This window comes from Protopterus annectens, chromosome 8.part0, assembly GCF_019279795.1.
Source record: "Protopterus annectens isolate FY-2018-M chromosome 8.part0, PAN1.0, whole genome shotgun sequence".
NCBI lineage: Eukaryota > Metazoa > Chordata > Ceratodontiformes > Protopteridae > Protopterus > Protopterus annectens.
Genome location: NC_056741.1, coordinates 1966177504 through 1966195646, shown reverse-complemented (window position 1 = coordinate 1966195646; position 18143 = coordinate 1966177504). Strand labels below are relative to the sequence as shown.

The window sequence follows — 18143 nt, the reverse complement described above, 5'->3', positions numbered from 1 at the left end:
AATAATTTTTCTGACAGGGTATAACTGTGTGTTTGGTGTGTGTTAGTGTACTCCTGTCAGTTAGGATAATGTCAAAGGAAGCAAAGGTCTTGATTCAAGAAGTGTGATGCGTGCTGTCAGAAAATGTCTCTGACAGACGCTCACACTTCTTGTGTCTACTGTCTGGGGCCTTTGCACCTGCAGGACTCCTGTGCTGTGTGCCATGGCTTCAGCCCCAGGGTCCTGCAGGAGAGAAAGAACAAGTTAATTTTGAGAGGCTTGTTAAAACCAGAGGATTCCCTGTCAGTTTCAACAGGGAAGCCCTCTAAGGCATCGAGGTCTTCGGCTCCGGCTTCTGAGCCGAGACCTCAGGTTGTTCAACCTTTGCCTTTATCGGCTCCGGCTGGAGCCGATAAGACTCAGTCCACAGTTTCTGTGGCTTCGGCCGGAGCCGAGGTTATCGAGGTACCCGTGTCGGCTCCGACAAGATCTTCGGAGCCGACAACCAGAAAGAGGTCTAGGTCACCTTCTCTTGGCTCCGTTCATTCGGCTCCAGGATCTCCCCTGCTGTCTGAACGATGCCAAAGGTCTCATTCCTCTAGGTCATCGAGGCTTTCCGATCATGACCTTCAGAGGGTGGTGAGTCGACTACTTAAGTCCGAGGCACTTGCCCAGATGCTTCAGAGCCCGACTCATCAGTCGGTGCCTGCCCTGGTCCATCAACTCTTTCCTCCTTCGACTCTTTTGAGTTCGGAGCCGGTCGTCGGAACCGAGACTGTGGTCACTCGAACCGAGACAATTGTCTTCGGCCCGCTGCCGTTTTCTTCCGTGGAGGAATCTCGGCGCCGACTTCCCTCGTCGGCTCCGGGGTGAGTGGCATCGGACCCTTGTCCGACCCTCTCCTCTCGGTGGCGCTGGTGAGTTCGGCTCCGACATCGGCTTCGAGCCATCACTGTCGGTGCCGAGGGGGTCCTTAGCTCCTCGGAGCGGGACCTCTGGCTCTGCCTGACAGGGGTGCTTCGAGGTCATGCGGAGTGTGTTAGAGCCTGGCTCTACTCCACAGTCGGCTCCGCCAGCCCCTCCTCTATGCTGCCTCAGGGTAAGTCGACTCACTCCCTCATCCCGGACCGCAGAGAGCCAGCTCCTCAGGAGTCCCCTTTGGGGATTTCATCCTCTTCCGAGGCCTCTCCTGATTTGGCAGAAGAGCCCCCTCGGAAGAGGAAGTGCAAGAGGAAGCACATTGACTCACCTGAGTCTATCACGCGACACAGATCTGGATGATTCTGAGGGTTCCCCCCGTTCCCCTTCTGAAGATGTCTCATTTGCAGACATTCTGGAGATCCTTAAACAGAGGGGAAATTGGCCAGCCCTCAACCCTTCAGAGGACGAATCTGTGTATCTTGAGGCGTTGGCTCTCGTCCTTCCACCTCCTGGGTGTCCCCCTTCACCCCCTCATGCAGGTGGTTGCAAAAGGCATGGACGGCTCCTGATTCAGTGGACCCCACTCCCAGGAGACCCTCCAAATTCATCACAGCTCCATCAGACAAGCAATTTTTATCAAAAGGAGTTTCTGTGGATGCTATGGTGGTAGCTGCCGCCACAAAGAAGGAACTGGCTGATCCTTCAGTGCCTGTCCATCCACCTAACAAGGAATCTAGGTCCATGGATAGGTACGGAAGCGGATGTTCTCCTCAGCGACTTTTACCATGCTCGCTGAATTACCTGTGCCATTTCACTGCCTTCAAAGGGACTTGGTCAAGGAAGCGAGTGAGATGTTGAAGGACCCTACAGCTGCGGGGTTCCAAGAGAAAATGAACACGCAGCTAGCTATCCTTAATTCCATTTCCAACTCCTCCATGCCTCTCTCTTATGCGGCCGATGGAGCGAGCAGACGCAGGAACAGGGTAGCCTTACGTAGGCACGCCTGGATGCGGCTATGCAACTTTGGAACCTTTCAAGACGTCTTTCACGAACTCCCCTTTTGATGGATCATCTCTTTTGGTCCTCAAGTGAAAGAAACCCTGACTAGGTGCGAGACTGATGGCAAGACCCTTTCTGCCGCCGGAGTCCGTTTTCGACTCCTTCTAGGCCTTACCCCAAAGGCCAGAAGGGTGGAAAGATGTGGTTCCGTAAACAATCTCAAGGGACTTCGCCTGACGACAGAGTCGCTTTTCCTACCAGAGGCACTGTGGGAATAACAATGGTAGACGCCCTAGGGGCAGGGGTCCGCAGAACCAGGGCAATCGGGAAGCCTTTCCTGACAAGCCCTTTCAGCATCCCTGAGGTGTTGCCCGACTGCCCATCTTCGGAGGCAGTCGGGGAAGATTGTCACTGTACCCAGAAGCCTGGCTATCCTTGACACAAGACAAATGGGTACAGTCCATCATTTCGAAGGTTATTCCATCCCCTTTCTTCGCTTTCCAAATCAGTCAAAAAATCCCTTCCAGATGTTCCACCCAAAGGGATATAGCAGCTTTGGAAATTTCAAAACTGCTTTCAAAAGAGCTATTCAGCCAGTGCCAGCAGACCAACAAGGATCCGAATCTACTCAAGGTTCTTTTAGTTCCAAAGAAAACAGGGGACTGGAGACCAATTTTGGATCTCAGTATCTTGAACAGATCGGTCAAGAAAACAAGATTTCGGATGGTCACGCTGCAATCCATTCTTCCCCTATTGGGAAAAGGAAACTGGATGTGCTCTATAGACCTTCAGGACGCGCACTATCACATAACAATGAACAGTCGCTCCAGAAGCTTCCTCCGCTCCAGGCTGGGAACCAGTCATTTTCAATTCAGGGCCCTGCCCTTTGGACTCACCACTGCCCCCAAGGTGTTTACCAAATGCATGGCAGTGGTAGCTTCTCACCTGAGACGACAAGGATTCCAGGTGTTTCCATATTTGGACGACTGGCTCCTCACAGCTCCCACCAAGCATCTCCTTCTGATGGCCAGAGATTACACTTTTCGTCTGTCAAAAACTGGGTATCTCAATAAATTGCGAAAAGTCTGTTTTGTCGCCTTGTCGCACTATTACCTACATAGGCGCAAATTTAGATACTGTAAACATGTCTGCAACACTAACGAACCAAAGGATATCAGACATTCAAAAATTGGTGTCACTTCTTCTCAACAACAACAGAGCCAAAGCCAGGTTAGTTCTAAAGGTGTTGGGAATCATGGCAGCGCCATACCTCTCCTCCCATTGGCCAGATACCACATGCGGATCCTTCAGTGGATGCTCTTTCTCAATGGTCATATCAGGAACTTCCAATGTCTCACACCATTATGATCACGCAAGTGCAAAAGCATCTCATGTGGTGGATGTCTTCCCCCCAGCTCCTGTTGGGGAGACCATTTGTTCCACCTCCTCCGGTTGCTACTCTGACAACGGATGCCTCTCTGATCGGGTGGGGGGGCATTATCAGGGCAGGACAGTCCAGGGCATATGGCAACCAAACGAATGCCACTTGCACATAAATGTTCTGGAGATGAGAGCAGTGCTTTTAGCGTTGCAAGCCCTTCAAGACTCTCTTCCCTTGGGAACGATTGCAATCCAGACAGACAATATGTCTGTAGTGTGGTACATCAACAAACAAGGCGGAACCAGATCATACCCCCTGTGTCGAGAAGCACTCAGACTGTGGCAATGGGCGATTTCTTCTCAGCGTTTTCTGATAGCAACGCACATCCACGGGAAGTCCAATCACATTGCGGACAAGTTGAGCAGAGCTATTCTCATGCCTCACGAGTGGTCTCTGAAAGACTCTGTAGTGAGAGAGATATTTCTCAAGTGGGGTCAGCCTTGCTGCGATCTTTTGCTACTCCCCAAAACAGCAAGTGCAGAGAATACTTCACTCTATTCCCTTTACCAGGCCAACCCAGCAGGGGCCTTAGTCCAAGTTTGGCCCCGGGACTTCTGTATGCATTTCCTCCTTTCCGACTGATCTCTCAAGTAATACAGAAAGCTATCGCTCAGAAGGCCTCATTGATCCTCATTGCTCCTTACTGGCCGCGACAAGTGTGGTTCCCCTTTCTACATCTATTTCTTTTGAGCGACCGTGGAATCTGGACCTAGTTCCAGATCTTTTGATCCATCAGTCGGGTCAGTTTCATCGCTCCTCCCTCTCTGAACCTCACTGCTTGGTTCCTCCACTTCCAACCGTAGCCAGGCTTCCTCAATTATCTCACTCTGTTAGAGATATTTCGTAGCTTCCCATAAATCTTCCACTCGAAAGTTTTATTTGTGTAAGTGCTAACGCTTCTCATGTTGCGCACAAGGAAGGAACACAGATCCTTTCACCGCCTTCATCCAACTAGTCCTTGATTTTCTTGCTGAACTCTTCCATGCAGGTTCATCTCCATCTACTCTTAAGGTTCAATTGGCAGCTATTTCTAATCTCCATGTGGGTATTTCTGAATCTGCCCTAATGTCCCACAAACTCTGCAAAGTTTTGAAAGGAGTTTTTCTTCTCAGACCACCTGTAAGAAATCCTCCTTCCCCTTGGGACCTAAATTTAGTTCTTGCTTCTTTGATTCTTTCCCCTTCGAACCTGCAGCTTCATGTTCCTTAAAGTTATTATCATGGAAAACTCTCTTTCTGGTGGCTATCACATCAGCTAGAAGAATTTCAGAACTTCAAGCACTCAGTTGTCGTTCTCCTTACCTTGTGTTCCATAAGGACAGAGTTTCCTTACGAACTAACCCGTCCTTTTTGCCTAAGGTGGTTTCAACATCAAATCTAAACCAATGCATTGACCTCCCTGTCTTTTTCCGGAGTATTCAAATAGGTCTGAACAAAATTACACTGCCTGGATGTTCATCGTCAATTAAGGTACTACTTGGACAGGACGAAACAATTCAGAAAATCTGATCAGCTGTTTGTCTCCTATGAAAGCAGAAAGGGACTTCCAGTTTCAAAGGTATCTTTATCCAGATGGCTAACATCTCTGATTACCCTTGTTTATGAGATTAGACACCAAAACTGCCTAATAAACCTAAAGCCCATTCCACCAGAGCTTTGGCTACTTCTCTAGCCTTCCAAGACAGACTGCCTATTGACACCATTTGTGCAGCGGCTACTTGGGCTACTCCTCACACTTTTATTTCCCATTATAAGTTGGATTTAGCTTCTAGGCATAGAGCTAATTTTGGTTCCACTGTTCTCAGGAGTCTGTTCCGTTAGGCCACCCGGGACAAAGTGCTAGGGACGCGGTCCCATCCAGCAAGAATGAAGGCGAGATAGACAACTTAACATATAGAAGTTATGTTCTTACCATAACGTTCCATGTTAGTTGTCTTCTTCGCCTTCTTCTTAAGGCCCCACCCTCCTTCCCCCTGGCCTGGACAGACCTAGAGGAGTTGTGATCGTGACCTCTCTTTCTACCACCTCTTTCTTAGTCATATGCTATTATGCATATTTTCTTGTTTCAGGATATAGGTCACCCTTTTCTTCCTGCTGTTAGAGGTGGATTCTGTTTCACAGTTTTACTGTTTTTGATATAAGCTGGGTTAGCTTACAAACGAGATCTGAGGTAACTCTCGCCTAGCATTGTGGGATATAAGGGGAGCCTCGTGCCGGTGGAACCAACTCTCGAGCTTTTAGAGTGGCCGTGGAGCCGAGGTCGGCTCGAACCCATCCAGCAAGAAGAAGGCGAGAAGAAGACAACTAACATGGAACGTTATGGTAAGAACATAACTTCTATTTATATATATATATATATATATATATATATGTGTGTGTGTGTAACCAGAAAAGTGTCTAAAAGTACACCTAATTATGTCAACATGGATATAATAATGACAGGTGGCTTTAATTGTTATTTGAGAAATAAAAAAAATGTTGTGATGTTAAAATGGTTATTAAAATGATAAAAACTGAAAATTTATAAATATGGGAAAATAAGCACTGTACTTAAAAAAAATCAACTTCTGTTAATTTCTTTATCAGAAGGCCTAAAAATAATTTCTTTATCAGAAGGCCTAAAAATACACAAAAAGGAATTAAATATAATGGGTTCTGTGGTCATGTGGAGATCTGGATAAGAATTCATGAAAATGAGGAGTATATTAAAATAAACTGCATAAAGAGTAAATAGAGATTCAGGAGAAAAGAAATAATTACAGCAACAACATATCAGTATGAGGGATTTTTACAGAAATTGGACAATATGGTGGATTTGTTGCAAAAAGAAATACAATTTTTTTAGAATGTATAGAAAAGAAAAGGAAAAAAATGACGTACAAAATATTCAGTCAAAATATTTAAAGACTTGATAGAAAAGAAAAATTGTTTTATGAAAAAATTATGTAAAAATCAGGATAAAGTTAGTAAATATTTATATAAGCAAAAATATTGATTACAAGGAATAGTAGCACCACCATAAGGAAAGCTAAGAGAATTAAGACAAAATAAAGGAAACTAGTTAAAATAAGAAATATGATATAATTAAAGAATATGTATAACATTTATAGTAAAGAAGTTAGCATAGAAAAAAATGTATAATGGTGAAAAATTAAATGATTAATATTTAGAGAAAAATATAAATGAACTGAAGAGATCTTGAAAGACATTGATGTTCAGCTACAGGTGAGGATGGAATTGAACATATTATGTTTAAAGAAATGTATGACTGGCAAAAAATGGTGGTCATAGAAGTAATGAATGAGTAGCTAGAAAGAGGAATTAAGCGTAAAGAAATTTGCACAGGTGTGTGAATTTATATTGAAAGATAAAGATGAAAAAATGGAGACTAATTGCACGGAGTAACACAGATTGTAAAATTTTCATGAGAATAGTAACTGAAAGACTGCAATGTGAAATGGAAAGATTATATGATCAGAGAAAAGGAAAGGGGAGTCGAGACCTTTTGTGGATAATTGATATTAATAAAATTGGAAACAAAAATCATTATAGGTGATGTCAGTAAGGTATATGATCAGTATAAAGCATTATGGGGAGTTTTACAAGCATACAATATGTGAAAAATATTAAAGGTAATTAAATAAATATATATGGAAAGAATTATGTGAAATTGAATGTAAACTGTTGGATGGGGGAGATTTGAAAATAGTGTAGTATAAAACAAGGATGTTCTGCAAACAGTATGATCTTTGGTATAACACAGTAGTAATGGAAATGAATAAAATGTCCAGTAAAGGAGGATATAGAAAGATGGAGGAGATCACCTTTAGCAATATTGTATACTTAGTTATATTTTAGTAATAGGAAAAAAAGTCTGGATGGCAACAAAAAATAATGAAAAATTGAGTACACGGTTGAAAAACAATGGTTTAAGCATAAATAGAGTAAAGCAAAGGATTTGAGTATGAGGGTATTATAGGAGGTGTGGAATATAATGAAAAGAATATAGATGTTTTAGGAGTAGTATTTGGAAGGACAGAATAGAGAGATGAACAATGGGGTAAAGTTATTAAAGGGGTCTAAGACATGATCCCATTCTTGAAGACATAGGTTTTCATACAAAAAGAAAGCACATTTAATGAAGACCATTATTGATAAAATAGCTTATTTTTGCAAATGTTTATATGATGCCATTGAAAGAAGAAAATAAACTCTGCAATTTTTTCATTTATTTTGGGGGTCAAGTTTGAACCTGGTTAAGAGGGGGATTTTGTATGTGAAAGATGAACAAGGGAGATTGGGACTGATAAATCCGATTGTGTATGCAGTCTCTATAAATATGTATAAAGTAGTAAAAAAAATAATAAAAAATTTGACAGACAGCAATGTATCGTAAATAGAGAAATTTGGGAAGAAATGGAAAAGAAAAAGGGTTTTTAATGAAGAAATGAGAGAATTTTACAGTAAAATTGTATTTGGAAATTAAAAAAGAATGTGGTAGAAAAGAACAGAAAAGGAATATGTTAACATTATGTCCTTTTATTTGGTGGAGCCATAGAAAGAGTTGGAGATGGATAAAAAGGCAATAATGAGGTACAGAAATTGTTTTTGTGGAGGTTGTCCATAGGATAATTGCCAGTGGGACAAATATGTCATACAAGAGAAAACAGGATAGAATATGTAGTAAATGTAAAGAATTGGAAACCACATATCATGATGTTCTTCGTGTTTCACTGTTGCAGTCATTACACTTGGGTTATCCTGCTGGCAGGCTACCCTCAGTCGTCCTGAATTCCACAGTCTAGGTCCGGCGTCTGTTGCTGTCGCCTCTTCCCTGATGTCAGTGCGCCAGGGGTATGAAAGATGCAGCCGACGCCATTTTCTTCAGTCTTTCTTGCCGCGCGGTGCCCGAAGCATAAGCAGTTCGCAAGTGCCAGTCGCCCGACTTCTGAGATTTTCGTGTTTGAATTTCAGATCCGAAGTCTTCATTAAAAGCCAAGTACCCCATTGGGGAAACTTTTTTTCTTGCTCCAGACCGATGTCAGAAAAAGTTAATTGTATTTCTTGTGGGAAGCAAATACCTCATAAGGACTTTCATTCTTACTGTATTCCTTGCCCTAGGCCCTGACCACGACATTGCTAGTTGTCGGTTTTGTGCTAGATTTAACCAACGCACTATTAAGCGTCTGTACGATTTTGCATTACACTATTTTGGCAGAAGATTTAATTATACAATGTCGTCGGATAGCCATCCGACTACCAGAATTCACAAGAAACGCAAAGAAAAGGACAGGCACCCGAGGTCCAAAACAGACGACAAGGCTTCTTCTAAGCCAGTCGCCGGTTCACCGGTTCTCAGTGTGGCGCCTTCACAGCCCCTGACTCCCGCTACTTTAGACCTGCAGGCCGCTACCGACTCTCTCGTGAAGTTGACTAGGCCACTGAAAGCTCAAGGTATTGGACCTTCAAAGAATATTCCCTCAGATGGGTCCGGAGCCGCTGAGCAGGCATTGGCTTCTGAGGGTGTTTTCAGACCTACTCAGTTATACATTAAAACAACTTCAGCTTCAAAGGCAAAGACTAAAGCACTTTTAAAGACAAAGAAACAAGTACAACAGCCTCATGGACAAGCCTCCATGCCCAAAAAACAGATGCTCAAAATGGCTGAAGACTTAATTACTTTGATCAGGGGTTCCCATCCCCCACCTGATAAAAGGTCTAAGCAAGAGACAGAATATGAATCTTCAGATCAGGTTTCCATTTCATCTGATTCCTCTTCTGATCAGGAATACTCTCTTCCTCCCTATGAGGATTCTGATGCTGAAGAATCTACCCCTTCAGCCTCTCCTCCTGAGGATTACTCTTTTGGGGAAACCTTGCATGCCATGAGGGAGCATTTCCACTGGGAGAGCCAAGATTTTTCAGAATTTAAGAAAAGGCTCCGAGACTTCCTTTTACTACCACAACACAGGCCCCTAGCTATCCCACCTGTGTTAGACATTGTTGATGTATTTTTCAGAGTCCAGTCTGACCCCTGACTCCTTACCCTACAGCACCTGTTAAGCCGGACAGGTACTACAGGGTTCCTGACTCTCATAAATTCCTTTTCAAAAACCCTGCTGCTGACCCAGAAACTTAGGGTCCCAAAGGGATCAAGGCTTCCGCTGCAGAAAACCCTACCCCCCCCCCCCTCTGACAGGGATTCTAGGGCTTTGGACAGATGGGGAAAAAAGATTTAAACTTCCACTACCTTGGTTATAAGGGCTTTAAATGGTCAGTTTCATATTCTCAAATATCAGCAATATATTATGTCACTGCTTAAACAGAAAATGTTGATAAATTCTCAATGTGCAGAAAACAAAGAAATGCAGGAATTATTGCATGTAGCTGAACAAGTTGGAAAGCATACTTTGCAATGTGGTTTTGATTCTTTGGAGGCCTCCTGCAGAGCCGTTGTTACGGGTTCTGTCATCAGGAGGCATGCTTGGTTAAAGGAACAAAGTCTTGCCTGATCATGTCAAAGCAAAATTATTAGATGCCCCATTACAGCATGATACCTTGTTTGGTGTTAAAGAAAATTGATGACAAAGTTAAATCTATGCAAATGGTTAAGGATTTCTTACAGGTACAGCCTCCAAGATTTAGCAGACACTGGCCTACAAAGAATTGGTCCTTTCATTGTCGGACAGACCACAAAGGGGTGGATACAGACGCCCAAGAGGCAGATCCCAGCCCCAAGGTTCGTACAGGTCTAAACAATGAGGTGCTTCTACCTCCAAAAGTGGGGAAGACAAATCTCAGCCATACAGGAAACAGTCCCAATGACTTCCCCCTGCCTGCACCAAGCACTTATCTTCTGTCAGCACCTTTAGGGGGAAAACTAGCACTTTTTTCTCAAAATTGGCACATCATAACCCAGGACAAATGGGTCCTAGACAGTGTCACAAGGCTGCAAGTTTCACTTCCATACCCTGCCAAGGACAAACGGTTGGCCAGACCTGCCAAAACATCAATGGGCAGAGGCACAAAAGCAAGTCTCATCCGTCATGGACATGAGGGCCATTCAACAAGTACCAGAGCAAAAGCAGGGACAGGTATTTTATTCAAGACTGTTCTTGATACCAAGAAAGGACAAGACCTGGAGACCAATACTGGACCTATCTATTCTAAACACATTTCTGGATATACCAAAATTCAAAATGTTGAGACTCTACAGCAACTTCTGCCCATGCTGTGTAAGAAGGCTTGGCTTGTAACTTTAGACCTAAAAGAGGCAAACCTGCATGTCCCAATCAGACAAACATGCAGAAGATACCTCAGATTCAAAGAAATCAAAACTAGTACCCTCTCAAGAGATAATATTCCTGGGTGCAAGCTTAAATACAACTGCCCAGATGGCTTATCTCATGCCAGACAAAGGCAACTGACTACCTATTTCAACCTGTTGGCAACAAAGGCCCAGTTATCTACAAGAAAAATTCTGCAGGCTTTGGGCTTCATGGCATCCTGCATTCTACTAATTCCATATGCAAGACTGCATATGAGGAAACTTCAGTGGTACCTAAAAAGTGTTTGTACTCAACATTGCCACAGCCTGGAAACAAAAATGACCCTCATTCCCTGCCTGCAACAGGAGTTTCGATGGTGCGCGAAGGCTTGTCACCAGAACAAGGGACAGCCATTCACTTTACCCCCAGCCAGGCAGACATTAACAATGGATGCATCAGATTATGCCCGGGGGGCCCACATGGCAGGAAGTTGTATTAAAGGCACATGGTCCGCAAACCAAATGCATCTACATATCAATTCAAAAGAGATGCTAGCTGTTCAGAATGCCCTGACAGCCTTCAAGGACCTACTTCATCCAGGATAACTACTGATAAAGACAGACAACACCCACGGTCATGTAGTATATAAACAAGCAGGGAGGCACTCATTCTTACCCCCTTTGCAGATTAGCCATGACTTTGTGGGACACAGCATTGGCTTACCAAGTACATCTGCAGGCACAGTTCCTGCCAGGAAAGATAAATACTCTGGCAGACGAACTAAGCAGAAACCACATGGATCCCCATGAGTGGAAATTGGATCCACAAGTCTTCAGCATGATAACAAGGAAATGGGGATGCCTGGATATAGATCTATTTGCCTCCCCTCACAACTACCAGCTAAAAAGATTCTGCACAAGGACTTATCACAGACAAGCATGGAAAATGGACGCCCTATCTTTCAGCTGGAAAAACTTAGCAGTATATGCCTTTCCTCCACTGCCTCTCCTCCCTAAGGTACTCCTAAAGGTCAGACAATAGAAGCCAAAGATGATACTGATTGCCCCAGACTGGCCCCGCCAGTACTGGTACACAATCCTAAGGAACTTGTCTCAATACCCGGCTTGGACCTTGCTTCAAATACCTCGTCTACTATCCCAACAAAACAATCCTATCCTGCACAGCCAACTAAAGACCTTAAATCTGGTAGCATGGTGGATAATGTCATACAAATTGTGCCTCTCACTAAAGCTGTAATGGATGTCATTTTGGAGGCCAGAAGGCCTAGTACCAGAAAATCTTACGCTGGAAAATGGAAGAGATTCTGTGCCTGGAACCAGGCACAAGGAATTGACACAGCTGTACCAAATATTCCTCAGATTTTGCAATACTTAACTGAGATGCTGGACAAAGGCCTATCCTTTTCATCAATTAAAATTCATGCCTCTGCCATTTCGGCTCATTACAATACAGAGCCACCAATCTTTTCTCATCCCTTGTTAAGGCAGTACCTCGGAGGAGCCAAAAACTTAATGCCTCCAAGGAGATCACCAAAACCTGCATGGGACCTCAATTATGTCTTGAAAAAACTGACCCTGCCTCCTTTTGAGCCAGCCGCTGCAGCCGATATAAAGTTTTTATCTTGGAAACCAGCTCTGCTCCTAGCAATAACCTCTGCAAGATGAGTCTCAGAGCTACAGGCACTCATGGGTGTGGAACCTTTTATCATTTTTTATCCAGACAGGGTTTCTCTGAGGACAATCCCGACAGTGTCCTTAACCAAACTATATATCTGCCTACTTTTTATCCAAACCCACAGAATAAGGGGGGGGGGGTATTCTGCATTCTTTGGACATACACAGACAGCTGCGCTTCTATTTGAACAGAACCAAAGCTTTCAGAAAGACAGAGCAGCTACTAGTGGCATATGCTGCAGGATCACAAGGAAAGGCTATCTCAAAGCAGACCTATTTCAAAGTGGATAGGCCACTGCATTCATTTCTGCTATTCACAACATGACAAGCCAGGGCCTAAGGGCATTAGGCTACATTCAACTAGAGCAGCAGCCTTCTTCAGGGGAGTACCAACCAAAGACATTTTCGAGGCTGCTACCTGGAGTTCACTGCACACCTTTACAAAGCACTATCATTTACCACTGTACTCTAAATCCAGGGCAGGCTTTTCCACTGCAGTTCTGCAGGGCCTCATAGCCGCTCCTAATGCTATTTAGCTCCAGCCTCCCAACCATAGCTTTGGGATTCAACCTAAATGTAATGACTACAACAGTGAAACACGAAGAACATAGTACAGTTGTGTACACTTCCCATAAATGTAGATGTTCGAGTGTATTCACTTTTGCAGTCCAGGTTACCCACCCACCATCCCCCATATCTTTGCTGGAACTTATCTGCACTTCTCTAATCTATACAACCTATGTGGTGTATTTGCTTGTAGATGAAGTTATAAGATATTTTGGTGCATGCATGTTTTATTGACATATTTTTTAGCCTACCCTTTTGGGGGGCACCTGACATCTGGGGCAAGAAAAACTGAAAAAAATGGCGTCTGCTGCATCTTTTATACCCCTGGCACACTGATGTCAGGGAAGAGGCGACTGCAACAGACACCGGACCTAGACTTTGGAATTCAGGCCGACTGAGGGTAGCCTGCCAGCAGGATAACCCAAGTGTAATGACTGCAACAGTTAATACACTCGAACATCTACATTTATCGTAAGTGTACACAACTGTACTTTTTTTTAAATGTTAGTATTCAAAAACTGTAAAGTATGTAAACATGATTTAATTAACATTTCAAAATTTTTAAACACTGACATAATAAAGTATAGGTTTTATGGGACAAGATCCCGGGTCTGTATCAGAACATCAAAGTTTTAATACTTCGAATGTTCTAATATCGACCCGTTTTAATCGAACGCTAAAAATAGCGAAGTTGCAGAACACCAAATTCTTTCCTAGGGAAAGAATTCGGTTGGCCGGTTCTGTGGCTTCGCTATTTTCAGCGCTGTGGTGGAGATTTACGGGTCGGGTTCAGGTAAGTGTGCGATTGTGTGGTTGTTAGGGTTAGGGTGTGGGTTAGGTGAGTGTGTGCGATAGTGACGAATCTTAGGGTTTAGGTAAGTCGATCATCAGTGTATGTATAGTTTAGTGTAGGGTTAGTTGTAGGATTATAAGAGTATGTGTGTTGTATTGATGTTTTTTAGGTGTGCTTGTGTTGTGTGTATGTGTTTCAGAATAGCGACTTTTTTCCCCAAGGAAAAAATTTGCTGTTCTGAATGTTGGATATTATCTGGTTTAGATATATTAGGTTCGAAGAAATAGCGTTTTCTATTTTCATCTTTCAATAATGTGATATAAATGCAAGATCCCAGAATGAAGCTAAGAAAATGGGCATAATCGTATTTGATGTAATATTGACTATATGGAATGAAAGACTTAATGAAATCGGATACAATTTAAAATGGACATTGACAAAAATACTGGAAAAATATGCTTTTGGTTGTGGTAAGAGTGGGGGGGTTACTTAAAATGGAAATATTAATATGTTGAGTAATAAAATATGTAAATATTGTAGACATGTAAAAACGTGAATTGTATATATGTATACAAATAAACCTGTACTGTTTTCTGTAGGTGCCGTGGGATCTTTTATATCCACATGAGCTACCACCAACTCCGATGGGACCTCTGTTTAATACCTCATATGAGGGATGACTCAAGAGTAAGACATCTCCTTTATGTTGCTTTGCTGTGTCAGCATTCTATCTACCTGTAGGAATAAAACCCCACAGCCTTCTGCACCAAAGGAGAGTATGGTATCTGTTGCACTATTGAGAATGCTTGTGATCTGTAATGGGATGGAAGAAGTTGTGGGGTTGCTGAATTAACCTAGCTTCAGCATTTGAGCTAGCTAGGTAGACTATATGCCCTTTGTCTACTTCTGTATATTTCTAAGCATCAGCCAAAATTAATTTTCTAGGACTATCAAGACCTGCTAGTGTACCATCTCAGTTGTGCTAATTTTCTTAGTGCTGCGGACTACACGACACACCTTTTGAATAGAACCTTTGTGAGTGCTGGTTGTATTGTAGTCCTGTGCTGATACTACAGTTAATAAGCTACATACTATTCAGCTGGAAGTACACACCGTGCGAGTGGTACTAATGTTTAGACATTTAGTGTCATTTATTTTTTGTCATGTTTAATGGTTATGCTCCTGATATAACCTGCATGACAATTGAGCAAATCACGTTTATTATACAATAACATTTGCGAATCCGTTTGTCTGGTATCCTTTAGTGTAAGTGATGTACAACACAGTAAAAGGTTCGTGACATAAGTTTTTTCTCCATCTTTTTAGGCCTCCTTTTCAAAGGTGACTGTTCTTCATGGTGTCAGAATGCCCTTGTGTTGGTGAACTGGGAGAAATACACTCTTGCCAGAGAGATTGCAGACCTTAAACTACCTCCTTTGTTTCCGCCTTATCAGGTAAAACTGCTAAATCTGCACTAATGTGAATTATTTTATTACTGAGTACCATGCACAGAAGCGGAGCATAACATTTTAAGTTTGGGTTAGAACTGGGTTGCCTTCTCTGAATATGTCGTGCTGATTTGCAACATGCAAGCTTTAGTGTAGGTGAATGTCATCTGGTTTAATTAACTGTGTGCCAGTGTTCCTAATAGTTAAGGATATGAACGATTATCTTTGTGCTTCACTGTTGCAGTCATAACTGATAGGATTTCCTGTCATGGAAGCCCTTGGCTGACCTGACTACTAGAAAATGTTCTTTTCCTGTAGCTGGTGGATTCCCTGACCAACGTCGAGACATCTGGGTATAAAGGGAGTCAGCTAGCACCATAACTTAGGTTGGTCTTCATGTTTCACTGTTGCAGTCACATTTGGGTTATCTGCCTGCAGGTAGACCTCAGCCAGCCTGAATACTAGAGTCTTGGATTCCTGCGATGGATGCCGTCTCTTCTTCCATGTTGTCAGGGATATAAAACATGCAGCCGACACCATTACATCATTCTTTCTTGCCGTGCGGTGAACGAAGCAGAAGCATTTCGCAAGTGCCCGTCTGACTCCTTAAATTTTCGTTTTCGAATTTCAGATCCAAAGTCTTCAAAAAAGCTAAGTACCCCATTGGGGATCCTTTTTCTTGCTCTTAACAGATGTCAGTAAAACTTAGCAATTGTCTTGCCTGTGGAAAGCAAATACCTCATACAGATTTTAATTCATACTGCATTCCTTGCTTAGGCACAGACCACAACATCCCTTGCTGTCTGTTTTGTCCCTTATTCAACCCCAGAACTATTCGTTGTCTGTCTATTTTTGCAGAAAATGATTCTGGTACTCTGTATAACTATCCAAAAATGGCTTTGGTAAGCCATCCGACTACCAATATCCCGAAAAAACATAAGGATAAAGACAGACTGCATAGGTCCAAAACCGCCTACACTTCCGTTAAGCTAGTCGCCAGTCCACCAGTACTCAGTGAGGCGCTTTCTCAGCCCCTGATACCCACTGCTTCAGATTAGCAGGCCTCTGCTGAGACCTATTCGGAGTCCGGTATGCTGCGAGATGCTTCTTTGACTGTGGAACCTGTGGATGTCTCTACCTTGGATGGGTCCGGAGCCGCTGTGCAGGCACCAGCTTCTGAGGGTGTATTCAGGCCTACAGACTTGGATTTTAAACCGGCGCCATCATCTTCATCTAGGCCTAAAACTCGACCCACGCCTAGAAAACAGACATCCAAACTGCATGGTCAGGCCCATATGCCTAAAAAACAAATGCTTAGAATGGCTGACTACCTTATTACTTTAATTAGGGGAATCTAGCCTTACCCCAAGAGACCTAGAACTGATTTTCCTTCTGATTCTTCTGATCATGATTCTGATATTTGTTTCTTCTGATTACCAGGATTTGCCCTTATCTATTTATGGGGATTCTGATGCAGAGGATTCTATTCTCTCCGCTTCCACTCCAAAAGATTTTTCTTTTGGCGAAACCTCCCACACTCTTAGGGAGAATTTCTGCTGGGAAAGCCAGGATTACTCGGACTCCAAAAAGAGGTTTAGGGAATTCTTACTCCTTCCTCAACACAGGCCTTTAGCTATTCCTCCTGTTCTGGAAGTTGTAGCTGAAAATGGACATGTATCCAGTCGGACCATCCCGGTCAACAAATGTAAAATAAATAAATAAAATAAAATAAATAAATAAATAAATGTTTTCTTGGAATCCTATCCTGTCCCCAGACACTTTACCTCCAGCTCCCAGGAAAACCTGATTGGTAATAGAGTACCTGATTCTCACAAATTCCTCTTCAAGAATCCTACTGCGGATCCAGAGACAATTTCCCTAGGACCAAAGGGCATTAAGGCTACTGCTGCCAAAAATCCTACCCCTTCTGATAGATATTCTAGAGTCTTGGACAGATGGGGTTAAGAAGGTATACACTTCTGCTGTTTTGGCCATTAGGGCTTTAAATTGCCAGTTTCATGTGTTTTAAGTACCAGCAGCATATTATGGAACTACTTAAACAGAAAATTATGTTGATTCCTGACTGTGCTGAACACACATAATTACAGGATTTAATGCATTCTGCTGAACAAGTTGGTAAGCATACTTTGCAATGTGGTTTTGACTCTTTTTTTTTTTTTTTTATATATATATATATATATATATATATATATATATATATATATATATATAGAAGGATCTTGCAGGGCTGCTGTCACTCGGTCTGTACTTAGAAGGCATGCTTGGCTTAAGGAGCAAAACTTGCCAGATCACGCTAAAGCTAAATTACTGGATGCTCTCTTAAACCAGCACAACAAAGCAGAAGTCGTCCTCAAGATGGAGGAAAAAGCTAAATCTATGCAAACTGTTAAAGATTTCCTGCAAGTACAACCTCCCAGATTTAGTAGGCATTGGCCTTCAAAGAATTGGTCCTTTCCAGTCTCTTCCAGGCCTTTTCAGACCAAACACAGGAACAGCAGACCACCTAGGTTAGTCTCAGGCTATGCACAGGCCTAAGCAGTGGGGGGCTCCCACTTCCAAAGCAGGAAGTAGTAAGACACACCCCCCCCCCCTACGGAAAAATGTCAAAATGACTCAACCTTAACCCTTCCAAGCCCTGTTCAACTGCCTGCTCCCTTTGGAGGAAAGCTCGCCCTGCATGAAAAAAAACTGGGAACTCATTACCCAGGACAAATGGGTTTTAAATATAGTTTTCCAAGGATACCGATTCCACTTCCACACCCTACCAACCCGGAACGCTTGGCCAGACCTACCCCCAAATTAGTGGGCAGAGGCTCAACAGCAGATTCTCTCGAAGTATCAGGGCTATTCAACCTGTCCCAGCAGAAGAAAGAGGACAAGGTTTTTATTCAAGACTTTTCCTGGTACCTAGAAAAGCCAGCTGTTGGTGTCCTATCCTGGACCTTTCTATTCTAAACACTTCCTTGGAAATCCCAAAATTCAAAATGCTAACACTTCAACAGCTGCTTCCCAT

At 43.0% G+C, this 18143-nt stretch overlaps 1 protein-coding gene across 1 annotated transcript in view; it reads left to right on the top strand.

The window, feature by feature from the left end:
- AP1G1 (adaptor related protein complex 1 subunit gamma 1) overlaps positions 1–18143 on the top strand; it is a 4036072-nt gene that overhangs the window by 436082 nt on the left and 3581847 nt on the right. Inside the window, exon 2 of the mRNA XM_044079548.1 lies at positions 14988–15115. Coding sequence (XP_043935483.1) covers positions 14988–15115 — 128 coding nt within the window. The remainder of the gene's footprint in view (positions 1–14987; positions 15116–18143) is intronic.